This window comes from Pinus tabuliformis, chromosome 9 (genome assembly GCF_031772625.1).
Source record: "Pinus tabuliformis cultivar Carrire ecotype Pingquan chromosome 9, CPIR1, whole genome shotgun sequence".
Classification (NCBI taxonomy): domain Eukaryota; kingdom Viridiplantae; phylum Streptophyta; class Pinopsida; order Pinales; family Pinaceae; genus Pinus; species Pinus tabuliformis.
In genome coordinates, this window is record NC_142307.1 from 849,949,042 (window position 1) to 849,964,109 (window position 15,068).

General features: G+C 39.6%; 1 protein-coding gene across 1 annotated transcript in view; it reads left to right on the forward strand.

Moving 5' to 3' along the window:
- The window catches only part of LOC149151455 (gamma-tubulin complex component 4-like), a 447,891-nt gene that overhangs the window by 68,992 nt on the left and 363,831 nt on the right, over positions 1-15,068 (forward strand). Inside the window, exon 3 of the mRNA XM_089443163.1 lies at positions 263-399. Coding sequence (XP_089299289.1) covers positions 263-399 — 137 coding nt within the window. The remainder of the gene's footprint in view (positions 1-262; positions 400-15,068) is intronic.

Sequence of the window (15,068 nt, forward strand, 5' to 3'; positions counted from 1 at the left end):
ACACTGCACTTTTTGAAGAATACTTCTATGTTCTGTAGATAGCCATTCCGTACAAATCTCAGTAGTGAGAATAAAATTATATATAATTTCTTTTTACATGCATGTTTGCTTCTTGGGTTTGGGGTAACGGTTGGTGAAGATGCTGTTGTTAGCATGCAATATGATTGACTTGCAAGGTTAGATTGACATGCCTTTGGGATTTAAATATTCTAACTATTTGTAACTGTCATGACTTAAAGTTAATATGTTTGTTCTTTCTCAGTTTGAAGTATTAATGCCGCCACTTCATGCTCTTGTCTTGGAAGTTGAACGGGAAGATGTTCGAGGGGGGCGCCTTCTAAATTTACTCCACAAAAAATGTCATTGTGGAGTTCCTGAGTTGCAGGCATGCATGCAGAGGTATTCCATTCACTGTCAATAAATCTGCACTGTCATGAATTCTAGGCATCATTCTCCACAACCGATATAAAGGATATTCAAGATATTATTGCTGCATAATCTGCATTTTAACTTATATTTATGCTCTTTTGAATTATGAAGTTGCCAGCTCCTTGTTGCAAAAGATGGGTTTTGAGATCTACACAATGAATTGTCTGTTGCTTGGAGTTTTGGAACTGGAAAAATTTTCAGTTGAAAACTGAAGTAGAAACAGTGAAATTCTTATCCTGATGAACTGGCGGGGAATCCTATTTTAAGCACTCTGGATCTGGACCAACGCATTCCACACCATTTAGACTGAATTTCTCCTCTGTCCCAAACATGTATCACTGTCCAGTCCAAAACTGATTGGGTTATATTTTGGATGGGTCATTGACCAAGATGTATCACTTTTAAACGTGGAGCAATGGATATGGAACATAACATGTATTTATTAGTTACTTGTATTAGTTTATTAGTTACTTGTATTATTTTACTCAACATTGCATCAGTCTGAATTTTTCTCATTATTTGTCTCACTTGTCAGTCATGCTTGTTGACTTAAAACTGTAGCCTGAGTTTGGGTTGAAAGAAATTCTTGACTTCACCTTCATGCACTCTTTCCTTCCTATATGGCAGACCAAAAGGGTCTCATTGAGAAACACAGTTAGTTTTGACTCTCGAGTCTTGACTGCTAAACTATAGTCCACTCTTAGTCTGGACTCTGGAGGGCCACTGTTCAGGAGTCTAGATGGTTGCCATTTAAGAATCAGCTGTTGTTTTGTAGATATTCAGAAAGCTTTTAGCACATATTATAAGTTTTCTCCATTATTGATATTAAATGCTACATAGTTTGACTGATCAAGGTTTTTAGTTTGACTGATCAAGGTTTTCATCCCTGAGTGATGCTGCTAAGTGAAACTGGTAGGTCGTGTACATACCTCCAGTCTCAATAGGGCTTGTTACATATATAGAAAATAATATTGTGGTCAAATTGAGCTCGGAGCAATCTTAATGCCATTTGGACTTTGTCTCAGTTAACTGAAGCAGCATATCTGAGAAATAACTCAGGTCAAAGATAAGCGCTTTCTACAGGGGAGTAACTTGTTATTCCATCTGCTGCATGAATAAGTTTTATCTTATATGACATCTCTCTCAGAACTTTAAGATAAAATATTATCTTCAGAGCTTTGTTAAAGCTCTTGCTTAATTGTGACAGAAAGTTGGCCTTGTTGCCTTTGGCTTTCCTTCTTCTACTAAAAGACAATAAAACGTTTGTGATGGTGCTTTAAACAATAATAGAGATAATGAGAGCTAAGACAGACATTTCATATGCATATAAAAGGTCAAACAATCATGGTATTTGTTGAGAAAAATATCAGCAACTTTATTACTGATTATTCCTGCACTTGAGCACCAAAGTCCAAAGATTGGTGCATGCCTAAGGGTAGCTCAAGAGGGTTGTCAATGTGACCACACAACCCTCTTCTCACTGAAGACTAGCTCTCCTCTGGCACAATGGGGGTGTCTCTAGGGTTAGAATCACTAATACATAAATAAAGAAAGTTCAAGGTGGTATGAAGAATTGTATTAGCAAAACAATTTTTTATATGATTATTTAAATTGGTTTTAAGGTTGGTTGATCGAATGAGACTAGTGCTAAAAGTCCAATATGGCATATGGGGTCCAGTCACTATGAAGGCTGAATATGCATGGTATGAGGGCAATAGCTGCTGTAAGTGTTGAAATTCTGTGACAAGTATAGTAGAATACAATTTTCTGTTGTATAATTACTTCCTAATGATTTTCAACCAGTGTTTTATGCCACTGCTATAATTGAATAATTACACTTAAGAAAATCTCAATAGTAAATACAACAGAAACAATTAAGATCACAGAAAGACAGTCATGCACAAAATAGACTATTTTTACCCTGGGAAACCCAACTTTGGGAGAAAACCCAGCAACTTTCCTTGGGAGAAATTATTCTTCAGCAAGGTTTACAAATCAGCGATTTGTTTATAAATTTGTGCCAATAATCCAAGTCAAATACTAGTCAAAACCTCTGCTGGCCAACGCTGGTCAAACCAGCAAAAAATCAGAAATTCAACGCTGGTCAACTTGGCTTGGTCAAACTGGCCTGCGGTCAACTATAGTCAACCCTGCGATTTGTGGTCAGATCCCTGCTGTCAACAGTTCACATGTGCGGCCCTCTTGCAGTCAACTGCAGCTCAGTCAACTCTGGTCAAAGTTCGGTCAAACAGAGATCAAATTTGCTTGTCAAAATTGTCCCCACACGTGCAGTCTCAAGCAAGGTATTCAAAATTGGAACCGGTGACCAACCGGTCCACCTATCTTTATGATTCAGAAGACCTAAACATAAGAAAGTTAGTGATTAATTTCAAAATGATTGTGTCCTGAAGAAGTTCTTAAGGTTTTAGACATACCTGGAGTTGCTCCTTTTACAAACCTTGTAAGGTTTCCTTCATTGAAGTGCTCCTTCTGAATTTAGCCATAATTTTTATACCTGCAATATTTATTGACACATACAACCAGACAAAACATGCGATACCAAAAATTTGACAATCTAGGGTTTCATGGAACAATGGAGGATGGAATCCTAGGGTTTCTATATACAAACCCTAGATCTAGCAAAAATCAAATTATCTTCGTCTTCAATTAACACTAGGGTTTATTCGACACCCTAGATTACTTCTAAACCCTAGAAATCAAGAGTACTAAATGATAAGGGTTAGGGTTACTATATGACTAGAGTTTTCATGTGCCACCTAGGGTTTAGATATCAATACCAATATCAATAACTTTTGATACTGAAGACAACAAACTCTAGAATCATACAAGTAGCTAATCGTAAAATAATTTATGTTAGACCCTTAACAAAAGAATATATTATACATACCTTATGATTACGTACCTTTTTCCTTCATGATTGTAGAAGCTGCTATAAGGCCTTTTTGGATGCCATAATATTCTATAAAGGTGGACAGACATTTCTTTGAGACCTTGACTTCCTCCAAACAACAGTGTTGTTATTCTTGATTTTCATGACGACTTTAAGGTAATTTTCTATCACTTCTTCCATGGAGACTGTTCCTTTTCAAAATGTCTTCTTCTTTCTATCACTTATACCTTTCAAAATGTCTTCAATAGTCTCTCAGCTCTTGTTAAAATTGGCAACTAGGGCCAAATTCTACTTTGGACAGCTCATTTGATGGAGATGATTATTGCATTGAATTCCTCTTTTCGAGAGGACCAAAATCGACCTAAAGATCATCAAATTTGGACAAGGAAAAATATGTTTTTGAGGTCAAGCCCACACGTGCAAATTGTCAAGGTCGGCCACATCATCATGTAGGCTCATGAAGCCCAACAGACATGTCTTTTGACCCTCAACGACTTGTATAAATAAGAGAGACCTCCACCCTCATTTGGCACTTCATCAAATCAACATATTCTTCTCTCTCCTCATCTGATTGGTTCGTACAACTTATTGGGCATCTCTTTTCCTCACACGTGTGGCAATGAAGAAGGACGAATTTCAGGAAAAATTACAGGGCCGAATTTCAGGATTTGTTGCAGGGTTTGACCAGTGTTGACCAGGGCCTTTTTGACCTCCTTTGACTGCGTTTTTTGTGCCAAAATTTCGGTTTTGGAAGGTTGCATTAACTAGCACAGGAATCGAGGTTTTTTGGGCATGTTGACTGGGTTGACCCAGGACAAAAGTTCAGATTTTGACCAAGTTTGTGTTGATTTATGGTAGCGTCGAATGTGCTCTAAGCCTCAAAATTTGCAGGGAGGCTAGGACACATGTATTCCAGAATCCATAATAGCCATAAATCGTTTTGGGAAATTCCACCCGGAGATGGTTTTATTAAAATAATTAATTAGTTTTAACTCTAAACTTATGAAATTAAAATAATTAAAGGGTATTAATAAAACTGGGTGTGAATCTTCTAGAAAAAGATGGAGATCAAGTCAATATGATCTGAGCCATTAATTAGAATTTAATCTGGGCCGTTGATCAGTCAGAGAGGTCATCGAGGAGATCCTTACAGTGAGGGGGAGGGATAGTTTTCTGGAGGAAGTTTTTCTGATCCAGAGAGTGCAAGGCAGAGAGGGCAGAGAGTAGTCCGGAGAGGAAACACAGAGCTACGCTGTGGCAGCGTAGTGCTTCAGAGAGAGTCTGTATTTCTACTGGGGAACAGTCGGGATCTACTGCGGAGCTAGGGTGTGAGATCGGGCCAGAGGGCCGAAGTTTCCAGCTAGCAGGAGATCAAGGGGAGGTGCAACGCAGTCCCAACAACAGTGACACAGTAACTACGTAGGTGTGACACAGTGCTGCACAGAGACAACGCAAAGGCTCATCTCCAATGCAAATCAGTGCCAGATTTTCCAGTGACAGGGTGAGATCATCTCACTATCTTTTGTCCAGTTATATCTCTGCATAGGATTGTCAGTTTGGGCATTCGAAGAATTGTGTTCAGAAACTACTGCATAATAATACAAACCCTCAGTTGCTGCACCAGTTTTCCCGTTTGGGTTTTTCCGGGGACATTTGTCCAAAAACAATAGTGTCACTTGTGTGTGTGTTATTTCTTATTTCTCAGTTCTTGTTTCCGCATATAATTTAATTAGTGAAGGCTGCAGTTGCATTTATTTCGATATTTACAGTGTAACGCAGTAAATAACTTGCATGAATTAACAAGTAGGAGTACTATTAGTTTGTTGCAGTAGGGGATTTGGGTCTTCAAATTTTCACATGGTATCAGAGCGCAGGTAAAGCAATAGAGCAGACTGGAAGAGCCCAACGTTGAAGAGAAAGAGGGAGATCGAAGTGCTGTGTAGGCAGCAGATCGAATCCCCAGAGGGATTGCGCAGTCCAGGCCACGAGGGAAAGGTTCTCGAGGAAAATCTCTCTCTGAGTGAGTTGACAGAGAGGTAAGATTTATAGTTCGTGATTTGTTAGTGGCAAAGGGAGCAACGTAGCAGCAGATTCAACACAGAGTAGTCTTCACATGGGACACAGTTTTTGCAGCGTTTGCTGGGTCAGAAAAGCGACAAAAGGAAGAAGACACTTTTTGAGGGAATTTCTTCCTCAGTGAATTCCGAGCCAAGGAATTCTATTTCTCAGTTGCTGAGCAGCAGTAGTGAGGAGCAGATATGCTAACTCCAACAGGGAGTGCGTAGGCCAGCCTAGCAGCGACGCAGAGGAGAGAGGGAGCAATTCGACTTTTTGTTGGCAAAGATGGCAGCTAATGGGCTAAGAGATCAAGATTGATTGGACGAAGCATCCAATTATGTAATCTGGAAGGCTAGGATCTCCTGCCTTCTAGATGAGCATGATCTCAAAGTCTATGTCGATAGTGTGGTAGCTGTACCCGCCGATGCAGATCCGCTCAAGAAGTACAAGGCTGAGATGGCGAAGGCCAAGTGGTTGATCCTCGACGGAGTGAGGGATCACGTTGTATGTCACATTGCTGACAAAGGGATGGCCAAAGAGATGTGGGATGCCTTGGCTACGTTGTATCAAGGATCTTCCGAGTAGTGGAAGATGTACTTGGAGGAGAATGCAACTCTTGCATCAAAGGGGCAGCAACAACAGTGGGACGAAGCCCAAGGAGGAGGAGGAGAATGCAACTCTTGCATCAAAGGGGCAGCAGGAGCAGCGGAGGAAGAAGAAGGACGTTTCTAAGATCAAATGTTTTCGGTGTTGTGAATTTGGTCACTATGCTACGTAGTGTCCTCTCAAGAAGAAGGACAAGGACGAGAAACATGATCCATAGGCTGCAACCGCAAGGATCGAGGAGGAGGAGTTTGCCATGATTTCCCAGATACCTCAAGGGGAGAGGTGGGGTGATCTATTACTGTAGTTCGAAAGAACTGCAGATGGGCAGTATCCTTGTGGAACAACCTCTTGGATTAATACCTTGCCACGGGAGCCCATATCAGACGTAGCAGGATGGACCAATGTCAGTTGGTGCAAAGGAATGCCGGAGTGACAGTTGCAGTGGCTAGGAGCGCCAGAGACTGAGCAACACAAAGTAGAGTTGGCAGCAGTGCAGTTGGCACAGTGCAGAGTCAACAGCAACACAGAGACTTCAGAGGGTCAGCGCAGAGACTAGCAGCAGTCAGAACTCCAGCAACAGATGCATCACGCTGAACACCTTTGGTTCAGTATTTTGGATGTTTTTTTGTTGCAACAACAACAAAGTTGCAGTGCAGATGCAGTTGGCAACAACATGTAGAGTCAGCGGCAACACAGATGCAACATTTGCGCAATAGTTGGTGGGCAGTGATGTCAGACATTAACAGCGCAGAGGGAGATGTTATAGAGTCAGGGTGATGCTTCAGTAGGTTGCATTACTAGAGCACATTCTTCGCTAAGAGGGAGTGTTGATTTATGGTAGCATCGGATGTGCTCTAAGCCTTTGCAGGGAGGCTAGGACACATGTATTTCAGAATACCCAGGAATCGTTTTGGGAAATTCCACCCGGAGACAGTTTTATTAAAATAATTAATCATTTTTAATGGATGCCTAAGTCTAAACTTAGGAAATTAAAATAATTAAAGGGTATTAATAAAGCTGGGTGTGAATCTTCTAAAAAAAGACGGAGATAGAGTCAATATGATATGAGCTATTGATTAGAATTTAATCTGGGCCATTGATTACTCAACGAGAAGACTATAAGAAGGACTTCGATGGGCATTTGGAAGACACATCGAGTGGGATCAAGAGATCGATTTCTCAAGAGAGCAACCGAAGAGATTATTGAGGAGATTCTTGTAGTGAGAGGCAGGGATAGTTTTCCAGAGGAAGTTTTTTTGATCCGAAGAGTGCAAGGCAGAGAGGGCAGAGAGTAGTCTAGAGAGGCAGTGCAGTGCCACGCAGAGGCCAGCGCAAAGCTATGCTGTGGCAGTGTAGAGCTTGAGAGGGAGTCCGTATTTATTTCTACTGGGGAACAGTCGGGATCTAGTGTCAGAGCCGAGGTGTGAGACCGGGAGGCCAGAGCGCCGAAGTTTCCAACTACTAGGAGATCAAGAGGAGGTGCAACGCAGTCCCAACAACAATGACACAATAATTGCGTAGGTGTGATGTAGTGCTGCGCAGAGGCTCATCTCCAGTGCAAATCAGTGCCAAATTTTCCAGTGACAGGGTGAGATCATCTCACTATCTTTTGTCCAGTGAGATCTCTGTATAGGATTGCCAGTTTGGGCATTTGAAGAATTGTATTCAGAAACTACTGCACAATACAAACCCTCAACTGCTGCACCGGTTTTCCCGCATTGGGCTTTTCCGGGGACATTTGTCCAAAAATAACGGTGTCACTTGTGTGTATTATTTCTTATTGCTCAGTTCTTGTTTCCGCATATAATTTAATTAGTGAAGGCTGCAGTCGTATTTACTTCGATATTTACAGTGTAACACAATAAATAACTTGCATGAATTAACAAGTAGGAGAAGTAATATTAGTTTGCTGCAATAGGTGAATCTGGTCTTCAAAATTTTTCATAGTTTGACCGCTGTTTTCATGGCTATTTTGGGCTGACTTTGACCACCTTAGAAGGCCGAGTTTGACTGGGTATGACTGAGCTGCATTGAGGACAGTTTGCTGCTGTCTTGACCAGCGTTGACTTTCTGGTTAGGGCTGTTGACTGCTATAGGGAAATTGCAGATTTGACAGGGCTGCTTTGATCATCATTTGGCAAGTCAATTTTGACTTTATTGTACTCTCTCTCTCTGCTGAACATTTGATATAATAATAAGAAGAATTGATCAAAAAGCTTTCCCCATCTTGGGGTTTTTCCCTGGCATTCGCCAAATTTTGTGTTCTATTGTCTTGGCTTGTCTTCTGCTTTATATTTTTCATGTTCTATCTACAGTAACTGTCAATGTGATTGCTTTTGGAAACTAAATTGGAAATTGTCATTGGGTTGCTAAAAGAACATTGAAGTAATTGTGCTAAGCATAGAACATACCATTGTTAACTAAAATTAACAGCTTTGATATAGGTTTCCAAGATATGATTTAACAAATAAAGAGACTTATCATTGTTGCATTCCTTGATTGCCTGTAGCTCCTTTTTTAGACTAGATCTTAGATTTATAATTTCTCACTTCTTTCCAAAGAGAAATAGCTTTTTGAATGCTTCTTAGTATATATGATGCTCTGGTTCTTGGAGACACTCCTTTTGTTGTGAAAAATCAGCTTTCTTTTAGATGACAGTTCAGGCTTGGATTATATATATATATATATATATATATGAATGTTACATGATTGCTGGCTTCACGCTAGACCTTTCAACAAATATTTGTGCCCAGAACTTTGTAATAGGTACCTTGGCTTCCTGTTTAAATCATTTTTGATTTTGAATATACCAAAATGCTAGAATTTTTGAGAAATTGCAGAATTCACATCCAAAATTCAGATCATGACAAATGTACACAAAACTACGTTCTTTTCTTCAATGATTTCGGCTTTGGGAGGGCTTTATTTCCTCACTTATTCAAACCTATGAAATACTTGAAACTCTTTAATATGATACACTTTGTTTTTCAGCCACCCATACAACATTCTAGGGTTTGGATTACAGAGAATTTTTATCACTTCAAAGGTGATTTCAGATATCATGGATTAAGTTTAGAACTGCGTTCTTTTTGTTAAGATACTCGACCTTGTATAGGTTATTGGACTAGCCCTTCGTTGCTCAGAACAGGGCTTTGAGCCTTGGTCTTTTCTCTTCAGACCTGCAACCTTAACACAATGACTAGGGCTTCTTGATGAACCCAAAATTTTGGTTTGATGTTGTCGTATAGCCTTGCTGACCTTCTTTCCGCCCTTGCACAAACAAACCTTGCTCTAATAACATGTTGAAAAGTCTAAGGCATCATATAGATTAGGTTCTTTAGGTAAATTTCTCTTAGACTTTGACATTTTCATGTGATTGCTCTTTTCTTCTTATTAGTTCTTCTTTCAATTTATTATATTTCTTTCATCAAGACAAATGCCAAATAACGAAGATCACAACAAGGGACACAAGATGTAGGCACTCAGCTAGGGCAAAACCCCTCTCTAGGGGAAAACTATTAATTTTAGGTATGTTCTATGCTTAGAGCAATTTATTTAAATTTTCACAGTTAGCTCAATATCTTTTCCAGATTAGCAATCACATCAGCATTAAAGTAAACTGCAGATAGAACATAAACATAAATCGTAGAAGACAAGCCAAGACAAGAGGACACAAGATGTGGCACTAGCCAGGGACAAAACCCAATGTGGGGAAACCCTTGATCAATTCTTCTTATATGTTCTTGAATAGTTCAATATAGAGAGAGAGAGAGAGATAGTACATTTACAACAGAAGTCAACACTTTGACTTATCTAGATAAGAGCATAGATCATCTCTTAAGAAGAAGATACATGAGATTAGTTGAAGACATGCTACTTCAACTGATTCTCCAAGGTGACTCCTTCACCTATCATTGTGCTGCATCTCGTCATCATGTTGCACCTCACCGTGCTGCACCATGCTGCACCCATCATCACAATGCTGAACCTCATGACCATGTTGTACACTTCATACTGCTGCACCTATCACTGTGCTGCTCCCAATCACTGAGCTGCTCTCATCACTGTGCTGCTCCCATCACTGAGCTGCACCCAATGCTGCACCCATCATGCTGCATCCATCACTGCATCCAATATGCTGCAACCATTTACACTCACCAGTCTTAGCTGCTTGCTATGGCTTACAGCCTAGCAGAGCAACTAGACTCCTTCAACAAGTCCAAAGTGCAGTCAACTAACAGTCACAAAATCTGCCCAGAGTTGTTTGCAATTGTCCTCTAAGGGAAGGCTGTCACTGCCTTCCACAAGACTGTCCTTCACTTGACATCACAGGATATGGCATCATGGCACTGTTGTTTCATATAGTCATAAACCCAAATACTACTGTAGTAAGAACATTATTAAACACTAGGATCTCTGATCAATCATCACTGAATCTCTGTCCATTCATTACAACATGTATATATCTGACATGCCATACATCAGACTGAAGATATCACTGTCATGTGTTCACAAGATAACATACAACACAGTCATAACCTTATATTGAAGATAGTTGCCCACACAAACTATCCATCTAGAACTTAGATTAAGGTTCTGACCTTGCACCCCTAAACTTGGCCTACTGTCCAACAAACTCGGCCTAGAGAGCAGACTTCTACAATGCACTGCTTCTCCTTATGACAACGAATTCCCAGCCTTGGTAACAGTCCTCAACTCATGCTTTGTAACTGTCTTATTTAACATGCTGTCACCTACAACACACATAGATTTCCATGCTTCTTCATGCTTATGATAAGGGTCCTTCTTACGTGGCTAGGTCTCCTTTTCTGCTGCAGATTTTGGCTACACTTTACAGCGGATTAGGACTTCCTTTTGATAGCGTATTGGAGCTCCTCTTGACTGTAGATTAGGCCTCCTCTTCTAGCTGCGTATAGGTCTCCTCAATTGCTGTGAATCTGGCCTCTCTTTACTGCGGATTTAGGCCTCCTTTAACTGCGGCCAGACCTCTTCCTTAACTGTTGCTAGAGCTCTTCTTCATCTGCGGCTGAGTCTCCTCTCCACCTGCAGCTAGGGCTTTTATCATGACTGTGGCTAGGGCTTGTTTGTAACTGTGGCTATGACTCCATTTAGATCTGCAGCTAGGGCTAGATCTCCTCTCTAGGGTAGCAGATTAGGGTCTCTTCTAGACCTGCGTTTAGGGCAGTTAGAACTTCTCCTTGCTGCGCTATAGAAGTCTCCTCCATGACTGTGTTAAGGCTGGTTAGGGCTTCTTCATTAGGGCAGCGTAGAGCCTAGGGCACTCCCTCTAGATCTCTCCTTCATCAAAACCCAAAACAGAATGAAGAGAGAGATCACAAGAGTGTGAGTGTGTGTAAATGACTTGAAGGCTACCTGTATTTATACTAAAACGTTGAGCACAAGTGGGGGCAGTTTGGTTGCTGGCCGACCTTGTTGAATTGTCTTATAACACAAATAAATTCATAACTCCATGAATACTTATTTGAATCGAATGATCTTTAGATCAATCCTCCACCTCTCAATGAGAGGGATCCAAGAAAAATATTAGCTGCCATAAATAAGATGATCCACATGGAGTTTGGCCCTAGTTGTCAATTTTAACAAAAACCCAGTCCAACTCTTTCACTAGTAAATCACGATGAGACAATCCAAGACCCTGCAGACCTAGACACAGACCTCCTCCAGTTACCAAGTCAACCTTTCCTTCTAGTAGATGATCTTTGTCAAAGTTTCCAAGTGTCATCTTTTCAAATGCAACTTCAATCCAGAATTTCAACCCCTAGCTACAAATTTTCAGGCCTGTAGTAGATTCAGAATTTTGGCCCTGGAGTAGATTCAGAATTTCGGCCCTAGCAACAACTCAGAAACTTGGCACGTGTGAGAGATAGATTGCCCAAGAACTCGATATAGGTCTTCCTAGCTTCTTCTTTCCTTCTTCTGCAACTTTGCTCTCTTTTCTGCTTCTTCTTGTAGATCGAACTTGTTTAGTGAGTGCTTCAAATAGGTCGAGCTGCATCTCTATATATAGCCTTTCTGTTGGGTCAAATAGCCCTAATCCAGACCGACTTGGTGTGGAGGTGACAAATGACCTTTTTGACTCAAAAATAATTCTTTTTACATGATACAAAAGCCCAAGAAGGGTCTAACAAAATTGACAATGACTCTATTGACTCAAGACAAGATTTAGAAGCCTTCAATGGAGGCTTTGACCTAAAAATCATTGACCCAAGCATGAAACCCACACTTTAATTAGTCAATTTCTTTTATAATAAATTTTTCTTTTCTTTCTTTTGACAAATACATTACATCATGACTCAAGCACAATTATGAAGACCGACACTAGATACATTTTTCAACATGTGTCAGAGGGACCGAAATTATGGTGACTAGTTGATGCTAATGATGTACCATGTGTCAGGAGTACCGACCAAGATTATTGTGCACCATAGGTCAGAGTTACCGACCGGAATTATGGTAACTAGTTGATGCTATTGATTTACCATGAGTTAGAGTTGCTGATGATGTAATTAAATGGTGCTATTGATGATGAATTTTTATAACCTTTTCTTAGAGAAATTTGTCAACAAGAGAACATCTGGATAATCATTATGAATACCTCCCTAGCTAAGAGGGAGTGTTGAATTTTGTAGCTATGGTCGGTCTTCATAATTAATAATTTAGCCCTTGAATTATGTAAGACATGTTCTTCATGTCATTTTAGTCCTTGAAATACATATAATGATTAATATAAGACATGTTCTTCATGTCGGATTCAAAAGAGAAAATTTTGAATTTATAAGATTGAATTTTTAGCTCCAAAACATAAAGTCAACTGTCCATGAAGTTAGTTTGGCTTGCCCCTATGGTCACACCCATTTGGTTCACTAGAACACTATATAAAGGTTTTGTCCCCCTCAAGCAAGCAATTCGGATCTCCTGAGGCAGAAAGATAGGGCAGATCTGAGACACATAATAGGACGAATCCAAGGTAGAGAAAGAACGAATCTATGGTAGAGTTTCTGGGCTTATCTAGGCAGCAAAACTGAGTTTTCCTGGGTGAAGAAGAAGGCCGAAATTCGGCCCTACTAGAGTAGACTAGGCCGAATTTGTTGGGCAACAGATTGACTTGTCTAGTGGGCAGTTTGACTAGGGCTGTCAATTTGACTTTATGTTTGACTTAGATGTATCTCTATTGACTTGAATAATTTCTCTAAGGAAAAGGTTGCTGGGGTTTCCCCCAAGTGGGTTTTCCCAGGGTAAATACTTGTGTTTCTTGTTTGGTTATCTCTTTATGATCCTACTATCAATTTTGTTCTACTGTTGAAGATTTTCTCTGTATTATGTTGAATTTGAATGCAAGAGAAGATTAATGTAAGAAATCATAAGAAGCAATTATCAGTTAGAAGATCCTATGAAAAATCAACAACTCTTGCTGTTGGAGATTGGCTTATGTCTTGGAGATGTATTTTTGGGATTGAATAAGTCTTTTTCATGGAAGACTTGTAAGTTTATTGCAATTTTTTTATTGTTTTACATGTAATTAATTATTGCTAGGGTTTTTCTATTCTCCATGACTAAATGCAATTTGTTTATGGAAAATATTGGATAATTTTTGCATGTTGAATATCTCTTCCTTGAAAACCATAGGAGATCTCCTTGTGTGCCTCTCCTATTTAATTTCTCCCCTTACAAAAAAGATAATTAGGGTTTATATTGTTGAAAATGTAACTAGTGTTGGTCTTCATAATGTATTAAAATATAATTTTTATCGTTGACATATTTATTATTATTATTTTATTTTGGTCAAAGCATGTTCTTCATGCTTGTAGAGTCAAAGAGTCAGAAAGAAAATATATTTGAGTCAAGTGCCATTTAGACTTTTGTAAAGAAAAGAAAAGGAATTTTTTATATTGAGTGAAAGTCCACCAAAAGTTGTCATGTCAGCCCTCCTTGGGAGCAAGTCAGCTTGGGCTGCCAAGAGTCACCTATTCCAACCTCTTGGACAACTATAAGAGGCACTTCGACTCATTTGAGAGCTCATTCGTTCACACAGAAGAAACACATCTGAAGCATGCGAAGGAGGACAAAAACCAGAAGTCAAAGGAGAGAGAATTGAAGTAAAAGAAGAGATAATTTTTGCTTGAATGAATTCAGAATTGAAGGACGAATTTTTCTGTGATATTGCAGGCCCGAAATTTCATGGGTCGAAATTTCAGGAGTTGACCAAATTTGGGATAGTTTGACCATCGTTGACTTTGATATTGGAGGTGACTTGGAGGAGGGTTTGACTTGACATTTTGGTGCCAGTCTTGGTCTTGGATATCTCATTTTAATCTGATTCTATAAGAGAAGGATTGTTGTTGGGTTTTCCCTTGGCTTGCAGCCTAATTTCTGGTGTCTCTTGTCTCTTGTGCATTATGATCTCTATTTTCTTATTTTAAATGGTAATTGCTTGATTTATAAGAAAGGAAAAAGAAAAGAACACTAAATGACTTAACAAGTAATTATCATGTTTAGAAATTCTGCCTTGCATTGGAATTTCAACATATATAACTGGAAACAAGAACTTTCTCCCCTTACTCCAAGCATTTGTCCTTTATCTCTTGAAGTAGCCCTAAAGACTCCATCACCCAAGTATGACTAGGCATTGGCAACCTTTGTGTTGATCAAAGAATTTGAAAACCTTAATATTTTTCCTTCTTGTCTATTTTCTAAGCCTTTTAAGGTAAGCCACTAGGGAATTTATCTAGGGCCGAATTGATCCAGGGCAATTGTGTATGAGTGTTGGTGGTAATATTTATATCACCATTGAACCCTATAACCTAGAACATCCCTTCAGGTGATCACTGGGAAGCCTCCCTTTTGAGTGAAATCATACTATAGAGCAGGAGGAAGATTGCTTAGGTGACAATGGCAATCTACCTCATTGTTGCAACCTGCTAGATTTTGAGGCAACAACCCTATTTGAATCTCTTGCATGGAGGTTTATATGTGGTCCTATTGGAATCTTCTGCATGGTCAAACCCCCTAAGAGGTTTTGAAC